The sequence below is a fragment of the Vulpes vulpes genome, chromosome 9, assembly GCF_048418805.1.
Source record: "Vulpes vulpes isolate BD-2025 chromosome 9, VulVul3, whole genome shotgun sequence".
Taxonomy (NCBI): domain Eukaryota; kingdom Metazoa; phylum Chordata; class Mammalia; order Carnivora; family Canidae; genus Vulpes; species Vulpes vulpes.
The window spans coordinates 49494631-49517524 of NC_132788.1; the positions used below are offsets into that span (position 1 = coordinate 49494631).

Sequence of the window (22894 nt, forward strand, 5' to 3'; positions counted from 1 at the left end):
TATTTGCAATATGCTTAAATGAAGCTCCACAAATTCAGATATTCACCTGTAAATACTAGGACCTAGGTATATCCAATGCAAATACTAAGTTTGTGAATCAGTAAATAAAAATCATATTTTATGCAGTTTTTCATCTGTGACAGGTATCTTGCCTCTATAAAGACAGTTTAAGTGAAATTCAGAATGCTGTGTCTCAAAATAACACTTCAGCGGTTTAGCAATAGTATTGAAGATGCAATATAATTGTAGTTATTTAAAGAGAAAATTATGGTTATAAATTATGCTTATAAAATGCTACCTGCCTCAAGTATAAATATGAAAAACTTAAATGTATTTAATTCCAGTATGGGTTTGTTCTGTTGCTATTGCTAATGGCCATTGATATGAAGGTAAGTTCAAGGAGACAAAGGGCTTTGTCTTTCTTTCTTTCAGTTTCTTTCTTTTTTTTTTTTTTTTTTTTTTTTGGCTTTGTCTTTCTTATTCATTGCTATATTTCTAGTTCCTAGAATAGTAGTTGGCAACATAATGTTCTCAATAAGAATTTGTTGAATAAATGAATAAATAAACTAACTTGTTTGGGTTCTAGAGTTTCAAATAAACATATATAGTATTGCATACTCTGCTGTAGAATTGAGGGTTACTCCTACATTGCCTTTTCTGGATTTGAGAAAATGAAAATCCTGTAGCATTTTCCCACAGACTCCTCTCTAGGCTAGCTTTTGTATCTTGCCAGGCTAACATGAGTTTGTTTAAACCAAGACTGTAGGTTAAATGGACAGAGACAACACAAAATCCAAGGACGCTGCATAGAGATGAGCCACTTGTTCATATTTCATACCTTCCCAGTGCCTGCCATAACCAATGACTGCCTGGCAAGATAGATTTAGTTTATTTTATAATCCTTCATAATATGACAAAACTAAATTAGTATTTTGCCAATTGTGGTATAATACTGTTTTAAAAACTTCAAACTACACATTTATAATTCTGTTCTGTCTCAATAGTCAATTGCAGACTCTGTTTTCTATGATAAATAGGATAGAGTTTGGCTAGAAACAACATATTCTAGGAGGAAATATTGAATCAAAATAAAGTTATTCAACTTACTGCAATGAGTTGGTAAGAATTATTCATCATAGCTATTAACATGTTGAGTAGGACAACCAGAGAGATGACATTGTATGTCCCAAACATGGTGGCACCAACAAACTCTGTGAATTCATGCTGTGCTTTGACATTGGTCACATATAAATTGATCAGCCCAAAAATTGACCAAAACAGGGACTGGAGTGTCTCAAACAATCTGGAATAAAGATAAAATGACACTAATAGCTGTATTAATAGAACTATTGTACAGTAAGATATAACAATAGACCTTTATTCCTTTTATATTTATTTAATTTAAAGATTAGGCTTAATAAAAAGGATTAAAGAATTACAAAATTAAACTTAATAAAAGGAATTGAAGAAAATTGCTTTCATCATATAGTACAAACAGTGTACTTAATTTTCCTAGGTGTACTTAATTTTTCCAAGAGCTTTCAAAGGTGTTTAGTTTCCTAGAGAAGGGACAACAAATCTGACACACAGCCTGTTTTTGTATGGTTCCTGAATTAAGAATGTTTTTTTCTAAATAGTGAAAGGGAATAAAGGGGAAAGGAGAGAAAATAAGTGGGAAATATCAGTGAGGGTGACAGAACATGAGAAACTCCTAACTCTGGGAAATGAACAAGGGATGGTGGAAGGGAGGTGGGCAGGGGGTTGGGGTGACTGGGTGACGGGCACTAAGGAGGGCACTTGATGGGATGAGCACTGGGTGTTATTGCTATATGTTGGCAAATTGAACTCCAATAAAAAATATACAAAAAAATAAATAAAATTAGGGAAAAATAGAAAAAAAATAAATAGAAAACAAAACAAAAAAGAATGTTTTTTGTTTTTCTTTTTCAAGTGGTTGAGGAAAAAAATCAAAAGAGCTAGTCTGTGACATGTGAAAATTTTATAATTTCACATTTCAATGTCCATAAATAAAGTTTTATTGAAACACAGCCATAATCAATAATTGCATTGTCTATGGTTTCTTTTGTGTTAAAATGATAGAGGTGAGTAGCTGCAATGGAGAACATATGGCCCACACAGACTAAAATATTTACTATCCCTTTCACAGAAAACTTGCTAACCAGTATTCTAGGGCACTGATAGTTAATAAATGATACATCCTCAAGCTTAGTCTTTGAAAGATGTCAGTTTGTTGAGATGCTTTTGCTTTCTTGGTTGTAGAAGGACTAAAAATAATGTTATCATTGTGGATTTCCACAGTTACAATTCAAGTTGACATAGTGAATCCTATAAGATGGCAAAATGTCAGAATGCTCAAATACCAAAATTAACTATTTTTTTCTATTTCTGAGAACATTTAATTCATCCCTACCAATGAATGAACTCTGGTGTTTTACTGAAAGTAGAATTTCCTTAACTTAGACCAAGAAATGGGGTAAGATGAAGAGTGTCTGACCCTAAATGAAGAACTGTTTCAGCATGACCATTATAACATCTTACCGTAATGTAATAAGAAGATAACAGGATTTTTATACTCTTTGACAAATGGTTAAAATAAGAGTTCAGTCACATACTGCAGAAACAAAAACATAAAATATTCTCATACCTGAAATGGTGACTAAGGAGGTAGGATTTCAGAGGTCGAGTGACCCAAGGAAAGCCAATTCATATGAAGCCAACCAAGGGTTAATGGCATGGACTGATATGAAAAAAATGAACCTACACTATCAGATTTCCTCTCTATAAAAATTTACAGTAGAAATATCAAGAGAATGAGGCAGCAGCCAAAAGGGGCTGAAATGTCATGATGGAGAGTGTGAGGCATTGGAATTAGGAGAGGCCAAAGGTTTGAGACCGCAAAAACAAAAGAACAGAGAACTGAACAGAAATAAGCCAAGTAACTACCGAAGAAAAGATACATGGAATAGATGACTCAGATTAACACTGGTTCTCAGAATAAATGATCTAATGGTCCTCAGCTATGTCACCTCCTGCTCTTCCTGAAGCCACGCCTTACTCTACATTCTGCCCTTACTAAGATCAATCCATACTCAGAGGATCAAAGGCTATGATCCTGTGCATGATCTGGATCAAATTCCTGTTACTTGAAAACTTCCATGAGTTTCTGGTCTACGGTATAAGTGGGAGAATCTAATTAAGGATATCTTAATTGGCATTCAGAGCTTCTTTTCTCAAGTTTATTGCTTTTTAAAAAAAATAAACAGTTCCATGTTTTAAATGTTTAAATTTTAATTATAAAATATGAAATGTAATTATTTATTGATTTACTTTGCTATAGCTATCCAACAATGGAGCAAATTATCATAAAATGGTAAAAGAGCTGATGTAATCGACCTTAATCAGACTTTGTCATGCCAGCAGCAATGTACATCATGTATAGAGTTGACCATGTATTCTTAAAGGACAACCAGGATGTCAGATTCTAACGCTATCAGGGAAAGTTTAATTTAATTCACTGGCTCTTAGTAAAGGCTACTCTAAGTAATTCTTTGAAAACTTTCTCAGGAAATAAGTAAATTTAATCCAAAGCCATAAGTTCCTTATTTTTAGTAATTTTAAGGTCAATTTCTAAAATTAGTGACACTGTCATTTGGGCTCAATGTGAGATAATTTTATTCTTTCTAAATGACGTATATTCTCACCACGAATATACAAATATAATTCAGCTGGTTTTCCCGATATCAATAGCATTTTCTCTTTTTTTTCTTTTTTTTTTTCAATAGCATTTTAAAGAGAAAGCTAGAAGTTACATAATATAAGTGCTAATAATTAATAATAAATTATATAAAATGCCACATAAATCCTGTAACAGTTACTTTTTTAAATGTTCAAATAAAAACTAATGTAGAATAAATGGATTGCTATGGTTGAATAATACTGATTTGTTTCTGTCTAAATAAGAACTACTAATTATTAGAGAATATTAGCAAACCCTTTGGCAAAACGTTTATATGTATTTAATTAGCATTTGAAAAGAAAATTCAAAATAAGGTGACATTTTGTGATTAATTCTGGATTTCATTCTTATTTTTATTTTCTTTTCCTTTCTTCAGCGAAATGAATCAAAAGTGAGATGTGCAGAACAGTTCTACTTAACCAAAATATATTTACTTTTAGATTTAGACCTTAGTATCAATCCCAAATTGTGTTTCTTATTTATACTATTATGTGAATTATTCTTTTATTATATGGATTAAAGAAATCAATGTACATTAACATTTTAAAGCCACTGCTTCTAGAAATGTTTCCACAATTAGTGATTCCCAAAACTATGGATAGTAAGATCGCCCATAGATTGAAAAGTCATTAGCTGCAGTATATTGCAGACTACCATTACATAACAACTGTTTTCCTTATTCTTTGGTGAGATAAGAATATAACGGTTTTGAGGATAACGCCACACTTAACTAAATAATACTTAGCATAAAACCCTAGTTGATAAAAACCTGGAAGTTTCTATGGATTGATGCTACCGCATTGCCTTCCAAAGATAACTTTTTTGTCTCTTGCTCTTCAAAGATATTTCTCAGTTGCTACTTAAAAAAATTAGCTTGTGGGATCCCTGGGTGGCGCAGCGGTTTGGCGCCTGCCTTTGGCCCAGGGCGCGATCCTGGAGACCCGGGATCGAATCCCACGTCGGGCTCCCGGTGCATGGAGCCTGCTTCTCCCTCTGCCTGTGTCTCTGCCTCTCTCTCTCTCTCTCTGTATGACTATCATAAATAAATAATAATAAAAAAATTAAAAAAAAAATAATAATAATAATAAAAAAATTAAAAAAAAAATTAGCTTGCTCCCCAGTTAAATACTTAACAGCTGAAGAAAGAGAACAAGTAAAAAGTAATATATTTCACAGTTGAGGCTTCCCTCTATCTTTTGAGATGAAAGTGATGAGTAAACATCAATTAACAGAAAACACATCTGAATATTTTATTCTTAGTTTATAAGGAATAATGTAATATTAAAACAGATGAAGTATGAGCTCAGTTGGCCAGTCAATTCTGAGGAATATACCTCCATAAACATAAAAGGATTTTTCTAATGAGCCAATATGTGTTATAAAGCCCATGCTTCTCTCTTCATAAGCGAGTTCCTTGAGCAGAGACTATTAATTTAAAATTTCATGTAGAATCATTTCAGTGAGCAGATATTTGTGGGTTTTTTTTTAGTATCATGCAGTTCTTCCCATATTAAAGAGAAAACAACACGGAAGCCTAAAAAGAACAGAAAGAAGTGTCCATTTGCTGGTGGAACTGAAAGGAAAGACAGCGAAGACACAGATCAGTCTGTGCTCACTGGGAGCTCACGGTCAAGAGAGGATCAGGAAGGCATCTGGAAAAGGGACATCTGAGGTAGGATTTGGAAAACAGAAGACAGTTTTGCCACTAGGAAGGGAAGAAAGGGCATTCTGGGATGAGAGAAGAATATGATATATTTGGGGATTGATTAGAAAATGTTGAGTAAAATGTTACTGGGGAATGGAGAAAGATGGAGCTAGATAAGGAAGCAAGGAAGCAAGGACAGATCACTGAGGGATCTTGCGTGTCATGCTAAGGAATGTGGCTGTATCCAGTCAGGAATGAAAAGGCATTTAGACACTTTAAACAGGTAAGTGTCAAGATTTTGGTTTAGAAAGATCACTCAGGGAACAAGATAGAAGACATAGAGAAGGAGGCAGAGGCCAGGGGCAGGGGAACTGGGATTTAGGCATGGGCAGTGAACACGGGAACATGATGCCGGGATAACAAAGAGAGCAGGGATAGATACCAAGGATTGTGTGCAGAGGGGCAGGGGAAGGAGGGATCAATTATAAAGCACAAGTTTTTGTTTTAAGTTTCTGGATGAGTGGTGATAGCACTGGCCAAGAAAGAGAATTGAGGAGGAAGGAGAACAAATTTTTCAACCGATTCTGATCAGGTTTTGGGTTGAAATTTTTAGGAGATCTGCATGGAGAGGCATCAAAGGACAGTTGAACTTACAGATCTTAGGGAGAGAGTTCTGTGCTAGTGACATGACTATAGGAGTCATCCCTCAAGACATCAGGGCTGCATCCAAAAGCACAGAGGAGTCTTCACGGGGCTCCTGTAACATGATCTGAAGATAGTCACCGAGGCAAGATATCACTATTTAAAACTAATAACTGAAATACAATGATCAAAGAACAATGAGAAAAATTTGAGGAGACAAAGTATAAAGATATAGAAACCCTGAATTTAAAGGGCAAGATTTCAATAGTAAAGGTGTTAAAAGGGTCACATGATGTAGAGAGTTTAAGTTTAAGAGCTAAGTGTCCCTTGACAGTAAGGATATGGAGGCTCCAAATATTTTCTAGAGCAGTGTTGCTGGACTGATGGAAGCCACAGCCACATCGCCACTGGATGAAGAATGAGTAAGAAGAAAACAAGATATCCTGTTCAGGCTTCTTTTCAGGATTGTTTGGATGAAAGGAAGGAGAGAGATGGAGGCAGAAGTGAATGGGAAACCCAGGGCTCAGAGTTTCAGCTTCCGTTCTCACCCTGAATGGAAGGAGTAATAGGGAGGAACCAGGGAGACAGTGGTAGGAGATAACGTTCTAGCACTACTGATAATCGTGACCAGATGCAATGTGGCTAAGTTCTTTTTAAATCATATTCTATGGCAAGTGCTGTATTAGGTACTTTACGTGAAGTATTGTATTTTAATCTTCCGATGGAATAAAATCTGAGGTAATGGGTAGTAAAAAAAAAAGACATTTATGGAGTATTATGAATTATAAAAAGAAATTAATAAAAAGAAATTATAAAAAGAAAACCAAAGACCAACAGAAGCAAAGAAATAAAATGTAGAGCAGGAGCCCAGAGGGCATCACTAGACATCCTCTTGCAGTGACTGGCACCCCTTATATTGAAACAGGGTCATCTAGGGACAGGTGACTTATGCCTACCTCGGACACTCTATACATTCTAGTACACTACTGATGCTAAGAGTTGTTGCTATATTTTTTAGTTTTTGAATAATCTCTTGCTTGCAGATTTACATTCTATGATCTGGAAAAAATTTCACATAGAATACCTGATTTATTCGGGCTGAATGATTTGGGCCTCTAATATCTGAGATATGCAGTATCCGTTGTGTTTCATGATAATAGAGGAGACTATTGGCATGGGGACACTAAAATAACACGCAATCCAAGCAATTTAACCTTGCTTAACATTTGCCTCTAGCATACAATTTCTACTAGATATTTTTGCCTCAGACTTCCATTGCGGTAGAACTTCTTGGACAGGGGATCCCTGGGTGGCGCAGCGGTTTGGCGCCTGCCTTTGGCCCAGGGCGTGATCCTGGAGACCCGGGATCGAGTCCCACGTCGGGCTCCTGGTGCATGGAGCCTGCTTCTCCCTCTGCCTGTGTCTCTGCCTCTCTCTCTCTCTGTGTGTGACTATCATAAATGAATAAATAAATTAAAAAAATTTATTTAAAAAAAAAAAAAAAGAACTTCTTGGACAGAGAGTAAAATTGGTTCATAACTTGTAATCATTTACCACAAAACCAGGAAGAGGGCAATGTGATTCCTGGGAACTCAGGGATCATGAATTAGGAGGGGGTTAAGTGCAGATGAATCGGATGTCTGAGAAGGGGCTGAATCTTGGAATCAGAACTGCTCCCTGAATTAAACACAACCGAGGTACCTCAGTTCTAGGTGCTGCGTGGAAGTTCCCCCAGTAGACAAAGCACAGGATGAGAAGGAGATGGTAGGTGGGATGGTGGTGGCAGATGCATGCAGTACGCTGTGACAAGGAAGTTGTGAAAGCCGGTGAGCAGAAGGGCTCTCCAGCAGAAATCAAGAGACAGCAGACAGTATCCAGGACTTTTGTAAGAGGCTCACTTTGAGGCCATGCATGAAGCTGGTGGGATCTGACCCTTGTACATCTCTAGTCTCAGCCACCAGGAGCAAATTACCATGTCAAGGAGCACAAAAGTGGGGAAAGAGGACCTTCCAGTATCAAAACAGAGACACAATCCAGGGCCACGTCAGTCACAAGGACATTGCTTCAAGGGCTACATTGCTACATTGCTTCCACTGAACCCCTTCCGTCTGGGGTCAGAAAGATGACAGGAAGGTCAGGGCACGAGGAAGATGACAGGGTTGAGGTAGGCTGGTCAGGCTGGAGAACTACTGCCAAAGAGTAGAAGAATCGAGGCTGGGAGCAAGAGATGAAGGGATAAGGTGAAGCTGAGATGACCTTTTGTTTCCTCTATGACTCATGGTTTGTAGCATATCTATTTCTGAAAGGATCCGAGGCTGCTAAGGCTGAGATTAAAATTTTTATGTGCAAAGAAGTAGATGTTGATTAATTAAAATGGAGTTTTAAATATTGGGATCAAAGAACAGGTACGGAAATGAATTAACAAGAATATCGTAGTCGTAAGTGACTTAGTTTATATGAAGGTATTGATTTTTTTCCTGCTTGAGAAATTGCTGTACTCTCTTATTTCACATAAAAGTCTCTAACAGCCCCTGAAGAGGGTCTGATTTTTAGTCACCTACAGATCATTTGTTTATTTATTTGCAGTTCTGGCATGGAGGAACAGTACCTAACTTCTTCATTCATCTGCGAATGAACTGCTTATCACAGCTGTCTGGTGATCACAGAGGACATAGGTATGCAGAGGTGTGTTCCACGAGGACTGTGTGGGCGTCAGACAAGGGGGCATGTGCCTGTGCTGTCAGCAAACCTGCCTGAGAATGACCAGAGGCTGACACTGAATGAGACCTCCTGCTCATCGAGTATAAGGGCACAGAGAGTTTTGTGTGCATAATTATAGTGGTTAGTGGTTAGCCTGGGTTTCCTATTTTGGATTATTTCTACATGTTTAGATTCTTTTGTGTGTGAGGAGTGAAAGAACACGTGGGGGGACTTTCCTATCCGGAAAACACAGGAAAGCTCAAAAAGTACTTACATAGATTGTCTTTTACCATGCTTGTAAGCTGTCAGTAGGGCAGAAGTTTCCTCTTTATTCCATATTTTAAAACTAAATATATAGCTTTCCTTTCTACGAGGTCCTTTAAAAGACCATTTTACTAAGATTTAAAATAAATATGCTATATATATATATATATATATATATATATATATATATATAAATGTCAGAAGGATCCATTTGTATTCAAAGCCCTGTTAATTCCGTTTTCTGCATTAAGCACAATTTTCTTTGCAACCACTTGTCATGGTTCAAATTCATAATGTAATACTCTGAATTCTGCATAAAATTACCAATAAAAGCGTCTGTTTGACTTACGTTGAAAATGCATTATTCTGCTTTTCACATCGTATGCCTTTACAGCTTAACCCTTTTGTTTCTTCGTAATAGAAATACAATTGATTTAGGCCATTTGCAAACGCTAGCAACACAAGGCAGTATATGAAAAGAAACTTCAAAATGTCGAGGAGCATTCTTCCCAGAGATATTTGCAGAGGCCCCAGGTGAGAATTTGCTGTAAACAGCGAGATCAGGCGCAAGGAACTGAAGATGTTTGCGATGGCGAATAAAGCTTCAGCCACCAGCGTGGGATGCCACATGTCCCAAGATTCCCGTGGATTAAGTGCGCTGTACTGGAGAAAAAAGAGAAACAAAGAGAAGATAAAACAAACACATACATATGACTATGTCAAGTTCAGGACAGGGAGATCCAGCATGATGGCCTGTAGGGTCTCCACGGTGGCCAATGTCCTCCGTGATGGTGGCAGCAATATTCATCTACACAAAAATAACAGTTTATTAAAGCCATTTATAATTTCTAAGCTTTAACCAAAGTGGCCTGCCTGGTCTGTCCTTGTCATTTGTAGTAATTTGTTAATATGTGAATTACATCTGACCTTGACCTTTCTGATGGAAGTTTAGAAAGAGAAAAAGAAAATGCTACATAGGAAAAAAAATCTGATTTTATATGGGGAAAAGACAGCAACATGGTAACAAAGAAAGCTACATTATAAAGGAAAACTACTAAATTTTGAACAAAATTACCAATGGTTTTACTTACGGTATTTGACACATTTGCCTAGTCTAGATGAATGCACATAGGATACAAATTATATATAATAAGTGGAAGTTCTGGTCCATTGCCCTGGAAATAGTAATGACCAATATGGGCACGACTGTCAGTGCTTTGTATCTGTTATATTCCAAATGCAGATAAAATCCAACTTGGAAATCACCCTGGAAGTCAATGAGTTGTTAATTTTTTATATTTAATATGTAAAACGTGATATTACATGAACATTCTTGCTGTTACTAGACTTTGACCAGCAATTATTTGAAAAGTAAGACTCAGTTAATTAAAGTGTCAGCTTTGAATTATCTTGACTCTGAACTATATAAAGAGCAAAATGGAATTTATCCTTTGTATTACTGAAGTAAATTTATATTCGTTTTTAAAAACAAGGTCAAATATGCTCTTTGAGAGTTAAAAATAGATATGCCCTACGACCCAGCAATTGCACTGCTGGGGATTTACCCCAAAGATACAGATGTAGTGAAACGCCAGGACACCTGCACCCCGATGTTTCTAGCAGCAATGTCCACCATAGCCAAACTGTGGAAGGAGCCTCGGTGTCCATCGAAAGATGAATGGATAAAGAAGCTGTGGTCTATGTATACAATGGAATATTATTCCTCAGCCATTAGAAATGACAAATACCCACCATTTGCTTCGAGGTAGAGGGACCTTGAGGGTATTATGCTGAGTTGAAAATAAGTCAATCGGAGAAGGACAGACATTATAGGGTCTCATTCATTTGGGGAATATAAAAATTAGTGAAAGGGAATAAAGGGAAAGGAGTGAAAATATCAGTGAGGGTGATAAGACATGAGAGACACCTAACTCTGGGAAATGAACAAGGAGTAGTGGAAGGGGAAGTGGGCAGGGGTTTGGGGTGACTGGGTGACAGGCAATGAGGGGGGCACTTGAGGGGATGAGAACTGGGTGTTATGCTATATGTTGGCAAATTGAACTCCAATAAAAAAAATTAAAAAAAATGCTCTTTGAAATACCGTGTTCCAAAAATCTATAATTAAACCTCTGTAGGAACCAAACAATAAATTGAATTCTCTTCTTCATACATTTCCCTAAAAAATGTCTAGACAACTGCATCTTTTTCCTAATAATCATGTTAGGGGAAAAAAAGTTGGATTTCTGTATGAGTCCCATCAGACTTTTAGAATATTTCCTTTTTTTTTATATTACATTTTATACCAAAGACCTTTACAAATGTTAATTAATTCTCTTGAAACTAATAGATAGTATTTTTCAAATCTCCCTGGGAAGAAAATACATCACAAGTTTCTGATTTTTTTCTAATACCCAGACTCTTGCTTGAGTGACAATTTAAAACAATCAAGTTTGAGCTAGAAGGAAATTATTTTCTATTTTTAAATGTTGATAACTGCTCTTGAACATTCCTAAGTTCACCAGAAAATAGGTCATCTTGCATATATGTAAAAAATTAAAAATTTAATATTTTTTATTCATTATAACACATATCAAAGTGAGGGTTTGTAGTATCAACCACCATCGAATTCTCTTCTCTTGGTCACCTCATATGATGCACATTTTCCTTCAGAGATTAAGATCACCTTCACCTTCTTTTTCTCACTTTCCTTGAAAGACACATGTTTAAGTAGAGAACATTCCCCCACCCCCTTTGATGGCTAATCCTATATTTCTCTTTCTCTCTCTTTAAGCTAATATGGCTTAGGACCGTATCTCAATGTATACATAATTTGACACAGTAAGCATTCTTAAGGATGTGATCATTTACTTGGAATTCCTCACAACATCTAACACACTGTCCTGCATGCAATGGGTGCCCAAGAAACATTTTCTTCCTTTGAGTACTTATTGTCCAGTGAAGATGGGAGGCACACCTAATAATCGCAATGTTTCTAAGAGATTAACACAAAGTACTGTGAGAATAGAGAAGAGAAAGTGACAAATTCTGCCTGGGGTGGATGGGGCCGGAAAAGAACAGAGATTACATGTTGTTCAAGCTTTAAGGGTCCTTTGATATTATTCAATTTCCTAGAGACGCTGTTCATTGTTCTAGGTCTCACAGGCGGTTGAATATAGACTCCATCATCACCTGGTGACATGGTAGGTACTTTAGATCCCTTCTTAGAAAACTCTCTGAGCTGGGACTTGCAAAATCAAGAGGAAGGTTTTCCATTTTGACAAATCAGGAGATGCTAGATTCTTCCCCAGTATAATTACGCAAGTCTGCTTCAAAGTCTAGCACTTCTGATAATTGTTGGGAAACAATGCTATGTGAATATGTTCACATTTATGCATGGTCAGGGCTTCCTGAGCAAAACATTGCATGGCTGTTAAAAGATGTCTGAATGGCAAATAAGCCTGGGAAGTTAAATATAGAGACTTTCTGAGAGATTTGGAAACATCTCCCCTGGAACCATCTGCTTAGATTCTAAGGATAATAAAACTAGGGACCTTTGCCTCCCCTAAGAGAATTTGTTTACTTCGGAAAGTTAAGGTCTCTCTCTTTCTCCAGGGGGAAGATGAACAGCTGGCACAGCTATACTATATAAGCTCTAAGATTCATGTTTTCCCAGTTCCCCTCCTGTGGTACAAACTCCTGGATGCAAAGGGTACATCTGGCTCTCATCTGTTGCCCTGTGGGGAACTGGAGTATGAGGAACCAATGTTCAGATTGTTATGGAAGTAATTTGTTCTCTGATCCAGAAACCTTGTTTTCTATCAGTATTAAATGGAGATATAAAAAAAATGGAGATATAAACATTTAGTAATTATCTCTTGAAGTCATTCTTTTTGGTTTTGCTTTTTTCATTTTTCTCCTGTCATTTACATATACGTTGAACTTCAGTTTTTAAATACAGGCATTGTTTTACAAAGCAATTGTTAAAATCCTTAGACTATGGCATTCTTTGAACTTGTAGCGAAAAATTCTTTTTTTTTTTTTTTTTTTTTTTTTTGTAGCGAAAAATTCTAATTCTTTAATTTGAAATGCATTTTCCAAACTTTATTATTAGGCGTTAAAAGCTTAACTTGAACTTAAAATTTCTCCTTAGCCCTATTTTCTAAAACTTCTTCACAAAATCCATATTCATTTTTTAATCTTTGCATGTTTGCCTTCTGCCATCGGGATGCCACTTCTCAGGATCCCATGCAGGTCCCTCTTTCACATTTGCTCCTTAAATACTTTGTTTCAAAGCCTCTTCTCTTCTCATCTTGTCTACTCCCCCTGGTGGTTTTCAATGATCTCAACTGTTAGTTATGTGCTGATGACTCCCAGCCCTCCCTCTCCAGCCCAGACGTCTGCCCTTACAGTCATATTTTATACTTTCTTGCCTCGTTGATGTGTCCACATGGAGATCTCACAGGCATCTCAAACTCACAGGCCAGAAGTGGAATTCATGATCTGTTCCTCCTCAAACTCTCTCTCTGTTTATGCTCTCTGATCTTAGTGAGTGGCAGCAAATCACCCGAAGCAAAATTTCAGGTGGAGAATCTTCGCTTTGGAACCTTAAGGCTCTAAACTGAAATTTTCATATATATTGCTTACGCCTCTTCATTGGTATCCTCTGTTTCCCACAGAAATTATCATAATAATAATTGCTAATTGCTCTCTCTGCCCTGGATCTTATTTCTACCATCATCTGTTTCCTCCAAGAATCGTCTTCTAAAAGGTCCAGTCAGACTACCTCATATCTTGCTTAATGTTCTCAAGAACTGCGATATTCTTGGGATGGAATTCTAATTTTCCAACATGTCACATGAAGCCTCTGGAATCTGGGTCCTGACTTCTTTATGAGATTGACCTGCCATTTGTGCTCAGTTTGGTATTTAATGCCTTGGCTCAAACCTTTAGTAGTGGTCATTCCCCAAATTACTTCACATTCTCACCAGAATTCCTTTCTATGAGTATCAGGTTCTTTGTCTACAATGGATTTAAATTCTAATTATTTTGATTCCTCAGCTGCTCATTATTCATGAAATATATGCTGAGTGCCTACTCTGTGTTAGACATCATCTTCACAGTGGTGAGCAAATAACACACAGTTTATGTCATATGAGCTTATTAGATAGTGAAGAAGACAGACATTAAATAAGAAATGCTAATCCTTCCCTTGACAGGTACCCTCTGGCCACAGATGAATGGACACTAGGATCCTGCTGACTAGAGCTGATAGTTCCATGTTATAGAATGATCCTTGAAAGAGAAAGACCATGTATGTTAATTATACTTGGATTTTTAAAAAAATTTAATTAATTTAAAGAAAAGGAAAAATAAGGGTCAAGAGTTATTGTAGACATGGAAACCTTCAAAGAACATTAATTCCTGCCTTCCTCTTTCTTTCAAGTATTTGCTGTTTTTTTTTTTAAAGATTTTATTCGTTTATTCATGATAGATTGAGAGTGAGAGAGAGAGAGAGAGAGAGATTGATTGGCAGAGGCACAGGCAGAGGGAGAAGCAGGCTCCATGCAGGGAGCCTGATGTGGGACTCAATCCCGGAACTCCAGGATCACACCCTGGGCCGAAGGCAGGTGCTAAACTGCTGAGCCACCCAGGGATCCCCATATTTGCTATTTAGTATAAATATACCATAGCATGGTTTTCTGTAAGACTTTATTTTTACTCAGATTCTTTTTAAGAGACTCACTCGTTGCACACCTATCTAACAGAATATTCACCCTTGGATTACCTGCCAATTTTCCATGCAGGGATCTCGGTCTACTGCATTTGAGGAAATGAGTGTCTAATAAATTGTTTTATAGATGAGAGGAGGTCAAAAGCATCCTAGAGTGAAGAATCATAGACACATTCAAAAGCATGGTTGTTAGAAAAGATGAATCCTTTGTAAAAATGTGAGTACCTTAATCTAGCTGGAATATGGAGAGTTTGGGGATAGTGATGATTCTAAGAGAAAGCTGGAGCCAGGTCAGAAACACCTTAGCAGAAGTGTTAAGAGAGGAAGATGAACAGAATCAGGATACTGGGTTATTTATATACTCTATAGTCTCTGATACGTACTTCTAAAACATAGGCAATCAATAAACATGAATAAAAAGTTAAACTGATACAAAAATAAACACATTTGTCATATTAGAGTAAATAGAAAATGCACACTGGTTTTAATGTTTGATTTATAAGGTAAAAACACCTCCCCTTCCACGAACTGGTTAGATAATGCAGTAGTGAAAGACATTACGGAGATGCATGATTTTCTCCTGTGATAGATAGTACTGCATTAAACCATTAGGACTTAAATCCCTACAGAGCTTTGTGCCACACCAACTCAAGAATATTTAGAGAATTCCCTAATTTGGAGGGTACATTGCAATTACAACATTTGTGAAATGGAAACAATATTTTATGCCCTCTTGTCTAGCTGATAAGAATAGGAGAGATCAATGAGGTATTTACTCAGAACTATTCACAAGACTGAAAAATTCCATGATGAATGTTAAAATAAATGTTCTTATCCATAATGATTAAATTTTTGAAAATATTATTTATATCACACTGTGGAACAGGCATAAGGATTTAATCATTACTGCCAAATGACTAAAGAAAATATGAGACAAGTTGTACATATGGAAAAGGACTGGGTAATATTTAGGAGAAAACCAGTCCTAATGAAGATAAAACAACATTTTATGAGAGTGCCCAGGCGTCAACAAGCTCTGGATTAACTAATATTTCATACATGGAGAGAGGAGGAAATGGTCAACAAACCTTCTTCAAGAATTAAGAGCAAATGGGAAAAAAAAAGCTTATAATTCATTGGCTGTGACATGTCAATGAATCAAGGTATTTAAGGAAACACCACAGAGCTTTGCATGTAAGGAGAACACTGAAATCACATATACTTTCATACTGTCTTTGTACAATATAATGCATGGGTTGCATGGAACATAAAAAATAAAAACTACTCAATTCTTATACTAAGCTCTATTTATGACATTAAAAGTGTTTGTTAATATAATCCTCACATTCTATAGGACCTGATTATTAGTGTCATTACACATATAAAAAAAAAATGAAGTATAGATTAAGTAACTTGCCCCAAATCACACAGGTAGGAGTACTCAGATCAAGTATGGATCAGAACTCAAACCATAGCCTTAGTTAGAAGGACCCTTTGGTGTGTTTGTATGCATGGGCACATGTGTGTTTTGTTTTATTAAATCACTTCTTCATGAATGAATTATAAAAGGATAAATCAATTAAGCAAAAGTGGCCTTTCTGCCAGACCTATTCCAAAAGTTTCTCCTGGATAAATCAATTTCATAAAGGTTTCCCTTTTTGTGAACTGACAGTTTTTCTGGTCTGGGTCCAAGGCCTGGCTGAAAAGACCTAGGGTTGGATTTTTGCTCCCATTTATTAAATGCACCTTCAGACTGGAGGTAGAACCTGTACAATCTTACAGAGATTTTGGTTATAACTCGTTGGTAACCTCGCCTGCCCCACAATAGGCAAACTATTTACCAGGAAGCAGCATCAGGGGATTCCATTTACCTCATATTTCATAATTAATAAATCACCAATCTTGTGGCTCTTCCCTCCTATTTTCTTTTTCAAATCCAGTCCTCTATCAGTTTCCCCTATGTTCATTTCTCTACATCAGGCATTCATTATCATTTGACTCATTCTTTGCTTAAATCTCATTGATGGCTTCTCTTTATTAATAGAGCAAAACCCACATTCTATAGCAGAATATAAAAAGCCCTTCCTATCCTCCCCTTGGCCCTATTTGCTGGATCATTTCTCTTAGAGACTGGCCTCCTTTACACACTCAGACTTTATTGCACATTGCCTTTTCTCTCTGGAACACTCAAGCACATTCATGAACTCACTAGATGCCCACTGGCTCTGTTCTCCAAGACACCTCCATAGAGTTTAGTTCCTTCCTTGATGCTCTCACAGTCACTGTTGTAGAGTTTATTGTATGGTAAGGCTGTTACTTATATGCATTTCTCTTTCTTCCACCTGACTGGGCACTGCTTGAAGGCAGGGGACATACCTCATTTGCCTTCTCAGCAAACAGATGATGTCCTGGTTTGTTAGTGTGCTCCCAGAAATTCTTACTGATTTCCTTATTTATAGCAGAATCTATTTTTGTACATAAATACAGCATCTTTTCTGGAAATAGTAATTTCTAAATTATCTAAAAGTTAGCATGAAAAACGATGTTTCTATCAGCAATGGCCACAATAGCCAAACTGTGGAAGGAGCCTCGGTGTCCATCGAAAGATGAATGGATAAAGAAGATGTGGTCTATGTATACAATGGAATATTACTCAGCAATTAGAAACGACAAATACCCACCATTTGCTTCAACGTGGATGGAACTGGAGGGTATTATGCTGAGTGAAATAAGTCAATCGGAGAAGGACAAACAGTGTATGTTCTCATTCATTTGGGGAATATGAATAATAGTGAAAGGGAATATAAAGGAAGGGAAAAGAAATGTTGGGAAATATCAGGAAGGGAGACAGAACATAAAGACTCCTAACTCGGGGAAACAAACTAGGGGTGGTGGAAGGGGAGGAGGGTGGGTGCTGGAGGGGAATGGGTGACGGGCACTGAGGTGGACACTTGACGGGATGAGCACTGGGTGTTTTTCTGTATGTTGGTAAATTGAACACCAATAAAAATTAATTAAAAAAAAAAAAAGAAAAACTAAGTGATAAGATAAAAAAGGTAAGGAAGGATGAGTCAACAAGTCGGATTCCCAAAGTTAAGTGCTTTTGTAGTTATTATCATCATTCAACAGATAATAGCATTGAGGTCAATATTAAATAACTTGCCTCAAATCATACAGGTTTCACATAGTAAAGGTGAGTGTGAATCCAGAGCTCAAACTTTTCTCAACATAAAGTAAATGAAGGGACATAATAAAGACATTTAAAAAGGCAAGTCCAATGGGCTTAAAGTATATGAAAAAGGAGGAGGACACAGGAGTATAAGAGAAAAAAGAAAAATTAATAATGCGCCCTTATTTTATAATAGACATCTTAATTATATCAATTCATTTACTGCCCATACCAACAACACAAGGCAGAAATTGTTTGTTTCCTTCTTTTATCGATGAGGCACAAAGAGGCAGAGAAACAGGTCCAAGTTCATGTAACTAGTAAGCAATGGAAGAAAGAAGTGAGCCCAGAAAACACTACCCATTAAACACAATCCATGCAACTCAAGTTTTAGTCACACAAACTGATCATTCAGAAAGAACATTCCATGCTATACATTTACAATCATAGTTGGAGTCCTATGATCACAGCGCATAAACACATGGTATTTCTCCAGACTCCACATTATTTACATCATTATCATCTGAGGTAATTTCTGTGCACTTTTCATATCCTTTTTATCTTTTTCCCCCTTCTTCATTGCATGGGGTGGGCGAGTTGAATTATAAGCATAATTTCTTCCTTGGTGTACTATAATGGACAACATTTACATTTTAATATTAAAATTGATGTTGCACATGAAGAACTTACAACTTTTTGCAGAAAATTCAAATCTCAAATCTAAAATTAAGACCAAAAATCCACAAGTATTAATATATGTAATTATACCCCCATATGCCAGAGTTCTTGATGGATTGGAATGTATATGCACTATCTTTAAACACCATATATGTAATATATAAAAATATTCTGTATCTTAGTAAAATATTGCATGTAAAAATATATGAGAGAAGTTCCTTTTGGAATCAACCCTATACTTCTCTTAGCTGTTGATTAGAATTATACAGTCCAGCATCAATCAATGTCTTTCTTAGATCAGGTACATCAGCATCATCTAATGAATTTGCTAGAAATGCAAATTTAGGATCCTCCCTAATAGTCCTAATTTAGAATTTCTGGGGATGGAGAAAAGGAATCTGTGTTTTAACAAGCTTTCCAGGTGATTATTTTGCACCTGAAAGTTTGAGAAGGACTGCAGTAGTTCTATAACCACAGAATTTTACATCTACAGGGGACCACAAAAAAGCAGATATATTACTTTTTAGAAATGAGATGGCCAAAACACTTTATAGATATACTTAATTTTCATTACAAAGAAAATAGGAATTGGACATATATGTACGTAACAATAAACTGCCCATCTTCTACACAGATGCATCACCTACTTGGTTAAGACAGTATCTTCTCTTAAGGTCAAGGTCATTAACCTCAGTGCAGATAGGATAAATTACCAAATTATCATTCTATTCTTAAAATATAGTTTGCTTCTCATAAAAATAGTAGCCAATGCTCTTTCCTAAATGTTTTGGTGAGTGCTGGCAACATTTTAATTGAAAAAATTCTGGAAACTGTGGCCTTTCCCAACTTTGAGCATTTTTTACCCTGCCAGAGCCAGACACTGCACAAAGACTCAGGTTGCTATTTTAAAGAACTAGATGAAATGAGCAGGAGTTCACCTACATGTTAGCATTTTCTAGATCAGATCACTAAATTGCAGGAGTCATTCATGTAAAGCCCAATTAGACACCCTTTAGTTTTTACTTCTACATTAATCACTTTAAGAGAAAATTTTTAAAAAGGGAGAGAAAAGAAAAGAGAGGAAAAAAGAAAGGCAGGAAGGAGACAATACTTTGGCTTGAAAAACATTTCCCAAAGTACAAAACAGTCCCAACTGCCGTTGCAGAACAAAAATGTTTTCCATAAATTATGTGGTTTGGAAAAGATTGATATAGTACAAAATCTGGGGGAGTGACGATTGTATGAGATTTTAGGCACTGTCATGTTGAATGCGATGAGGAGAAAGAAACTATATTCTGCTCTAATTATATCAAACTATATTACTTTGAGTTGAAATAATTTCAATGCTTTGAAAGAGTAATATTTTGATCTGTCTATGTAATGTTATTGGTTAGGTATAACTGATAAAAATAGATTTTTGGTTGCCAAAATTTAAAGTGTTTAAGGCAGAATTCCATTAGAAATGGAAAAGAATAGAAGCAAGAGCAACTATTGTGAGTAACTTTGAGGCATCATTCAATTTAGATGCAACACAGTTGGGTGACAACTTTATATTGTGAAATTTCTTTTATGACTATAAATTGGGTAGTATCTATGTATTTTAGACCCATCTATAAATAACGTCATGAAGAGGGGAATATCACATATACATAATGTTCTAGGTCACATTATTAGTAAAATTAATAGCAATCAAAGATCTATCAGTATTTATCAGAACTTACATTTTACCAATAATAGAAACAATAGTTACCTTTACAAATGCAACAATTTTCAAAGAGATTGTCGCCAAATATAAGGAATTCATCACAAAATCCATTAGATTCCACCAATCATGGATGTAATCTTGAAGTCCACCATCCCACATTTGCTTAATTTCTCCCCATATAAAACCTGCAATTACAGAAAGATGCACTGTAAGTGTGGTTTTCAATCAAATTACTAAAAACAGAGATATGCAACTTAAAAATTATAGACTCCTGGACCTACAAGAGACTATACCTTTTCACTACATGAAACATCTACTTTTAAAGACAATAATATTCAATCTCAGCCAGACTTTAAAATTTAGAAAACATGGAGCTAATTGTAGAGAATGCTCTTAGAGCAGTTTCACTTTCTTTTACTCATTTGATACATTCATAAGAAGGTGCAGTTTTTGAATCAGCTATAATTTCTCTGTAACTATATTTTTTTCTCATGGAAAATATGGTAGCACTCACTTATAAACAAATACCTAAAGACATATTTCCTCAGAAGTTGAGATGACTCAAATATTCATGAAAAAAACTGCATCTGGTGAACATAACTGTCTTAATTCCATCAAGCAGAATACTTTGCTTTTGTAAGCAATTAGCAACTTTAGGGATCTGAATTCAGTTCTAGACACAGAAAGATTATAACATACACAATATTTCATTAGAAGACCTTACATCTAGCAATAGCTTTGAAATCACATCCAGAGAAAATAAAAATCCCTTTCATTTATAATAGTCATATTTTTAATAGGAAATGTCTTAATTTTCAGATTCTAGGAAGTACTTATAAATTATCACTATGTATCATCTTATTTCCATAATCTTATGAAAATTTTCTAAATCTAATTTTAGGGCCCAATGATGAAAGAGAGAGATTTCAAAGGGTGTAGAGTCAGAAAATATTAAAAGGATAAATATGATTTCATAACTACATTAACATAAGAAAATAAGATGACTTTATTTAACAGTAGTCTGGAATGTCAAATGCGTAGCACAATGTTTCACATCTGTCTTGCACTAAAAGCCAGAAAAAAGCAGATTAACTATGACATCATAACTTTTCATGAATCTATCAAAGAGATGAGAAACCAAAGTGCCTATACTTCTAATAAAAGCAGGTTCCTCCAAAGAGAGCGTCAGTGTGAACATTAGCTCACCTGTGGCAGAATGCAGGGGTAAGAGACAAAAGCATCATACAAGAGAGTAAGAGAATTTCAGAAAAACTTCTCAACAACCTTCTAAAGGCTGAGTCTGAGTTACCACAAGAAGACAGAACCCCTGGGACACAGACACAAGGGGAGTTTCCAACTATTTGCGTGCTCTTTTGCATAGAGTATTCCTTTTCCCTAGGGAGGAAAACTCATGAGCCCTTTGGGAGGAGCAGGAAATAATCCTGGGCTTAGGGTTTATATCATATCATCAGAGGTTTCCTACCACAGGGGGAGTGCCAGGAAGGTCTCTTCTGCACATGACCCTCCAAGTGTCACTGCCATAATTAGTAAGGTATGGATCATAGAGAACCTCCATCTCTAATGCCTGGGCATAGTCCTATGAATCTGACTCTAGACCAGGACAACAGAGAATTGGCCTGTTTCACATCACCAGGCCAACGAACACCTGGTAGCAATCCGAAGCTGACAACCACTGGAGGAGTGGCAAGAGCATGAATAGAGAAGACCTCTGAGGCACAGGGGCATAGAGGAGGCGCAAAGGTTTGAGTAGAGCAGGAGTTCTGAGAATAACCCTCTCTCCCATCTGTCTTCATCAGTCAAGGCCACTATAGCAAAGTATCGTAGAGTAGGTGTCTTATAACTGCAAAGCTTTATCTCTCATAGTTCTAAAGGCTGCGAGTTTATGATCACAGTATCAGCATGGTCAAGCTATGGTGAGAACCCTCCTCCATGTTGTAGATACTGACTTCTCTTGTGGCAGAAAGAGAGCAAGCTAGCTCCTTGGCCTCTTTGTATAAGGGCATTTATCTCATTCACAAGGGCCCCACCTCCATGGCCTAATTGCTTCCCAAAGGCTCCATCTCCAAATGCCATCACACTGGGGATTAGGATTTCAACATATGAATTTGGAGGGGACACAGACATGCAGTTCATACCACCATCCTAAGCAGAGCATAAGGTGCTCTGAAACACACTGTAGCACAAAACAGAAACCCAGCTCAGCTCCTGACGATACTGCCTCAAATTCCTGCATTATGTTCTAGCAGAACAAAATGTGTGTACCTTTTCAGGAATCAATCCTATGTACTTCAGTCTGGCCTTCTGCACAGGCGGAATAAATAATACACACACACATACCCTGATATATCATATTCAAAATGTCTAAAAAAAGAATATTGAAGGCATCAGGAATGGGGATGGTGCAGAAATAAAAGAAACATCACATTCAAAGGAAGAAATCAAGGAATGACATTAAACTTGTCTGAAACTATGTAAGACAAGTGACATTATTAAAGTGCTAGAAAAAAAAAAAGGTGTCTGCCCAAAACTCTATCTATACATGGCACAAATAGCTCTAATAAATGAGAGTGATTGAAACATTT

At 36.5% G+C, this 22894-nt stretch overlaps 1 protein-coding gene across 6 annotated transcripts in view; it reads right to left on the bottom strand.

Moving 5' to 3' along the window:
• Positions 1-22894, bottom strand: part of TRPC4 (transient receptor potential cation channel subfamily C member 4) — a 208333-nt gene that overhangs the window by 21890 nt on the left and 163549 nt on the right. For all 6 annotated transcript variants that reach the window (XM_072720078.1, XM_072720076.1, XM_025996837.2 and 3 more), the window contains 3 exons: positions 20337-20476; positions 9358-9671; positions 1108-1303 (listed from right to left, as the gene is read on the bottom strand). In XM_072720078.1, coding sequence (XP_072576179.1) covers positions 1108-1303; positions 9358-9671; positions 20337-20476 — 650 coding nt within the window. The remainder of the gene's footprint in view (positions 1-1107; positions 1304-9357; positions 9672-20336; positions 20477-22894) is intronic.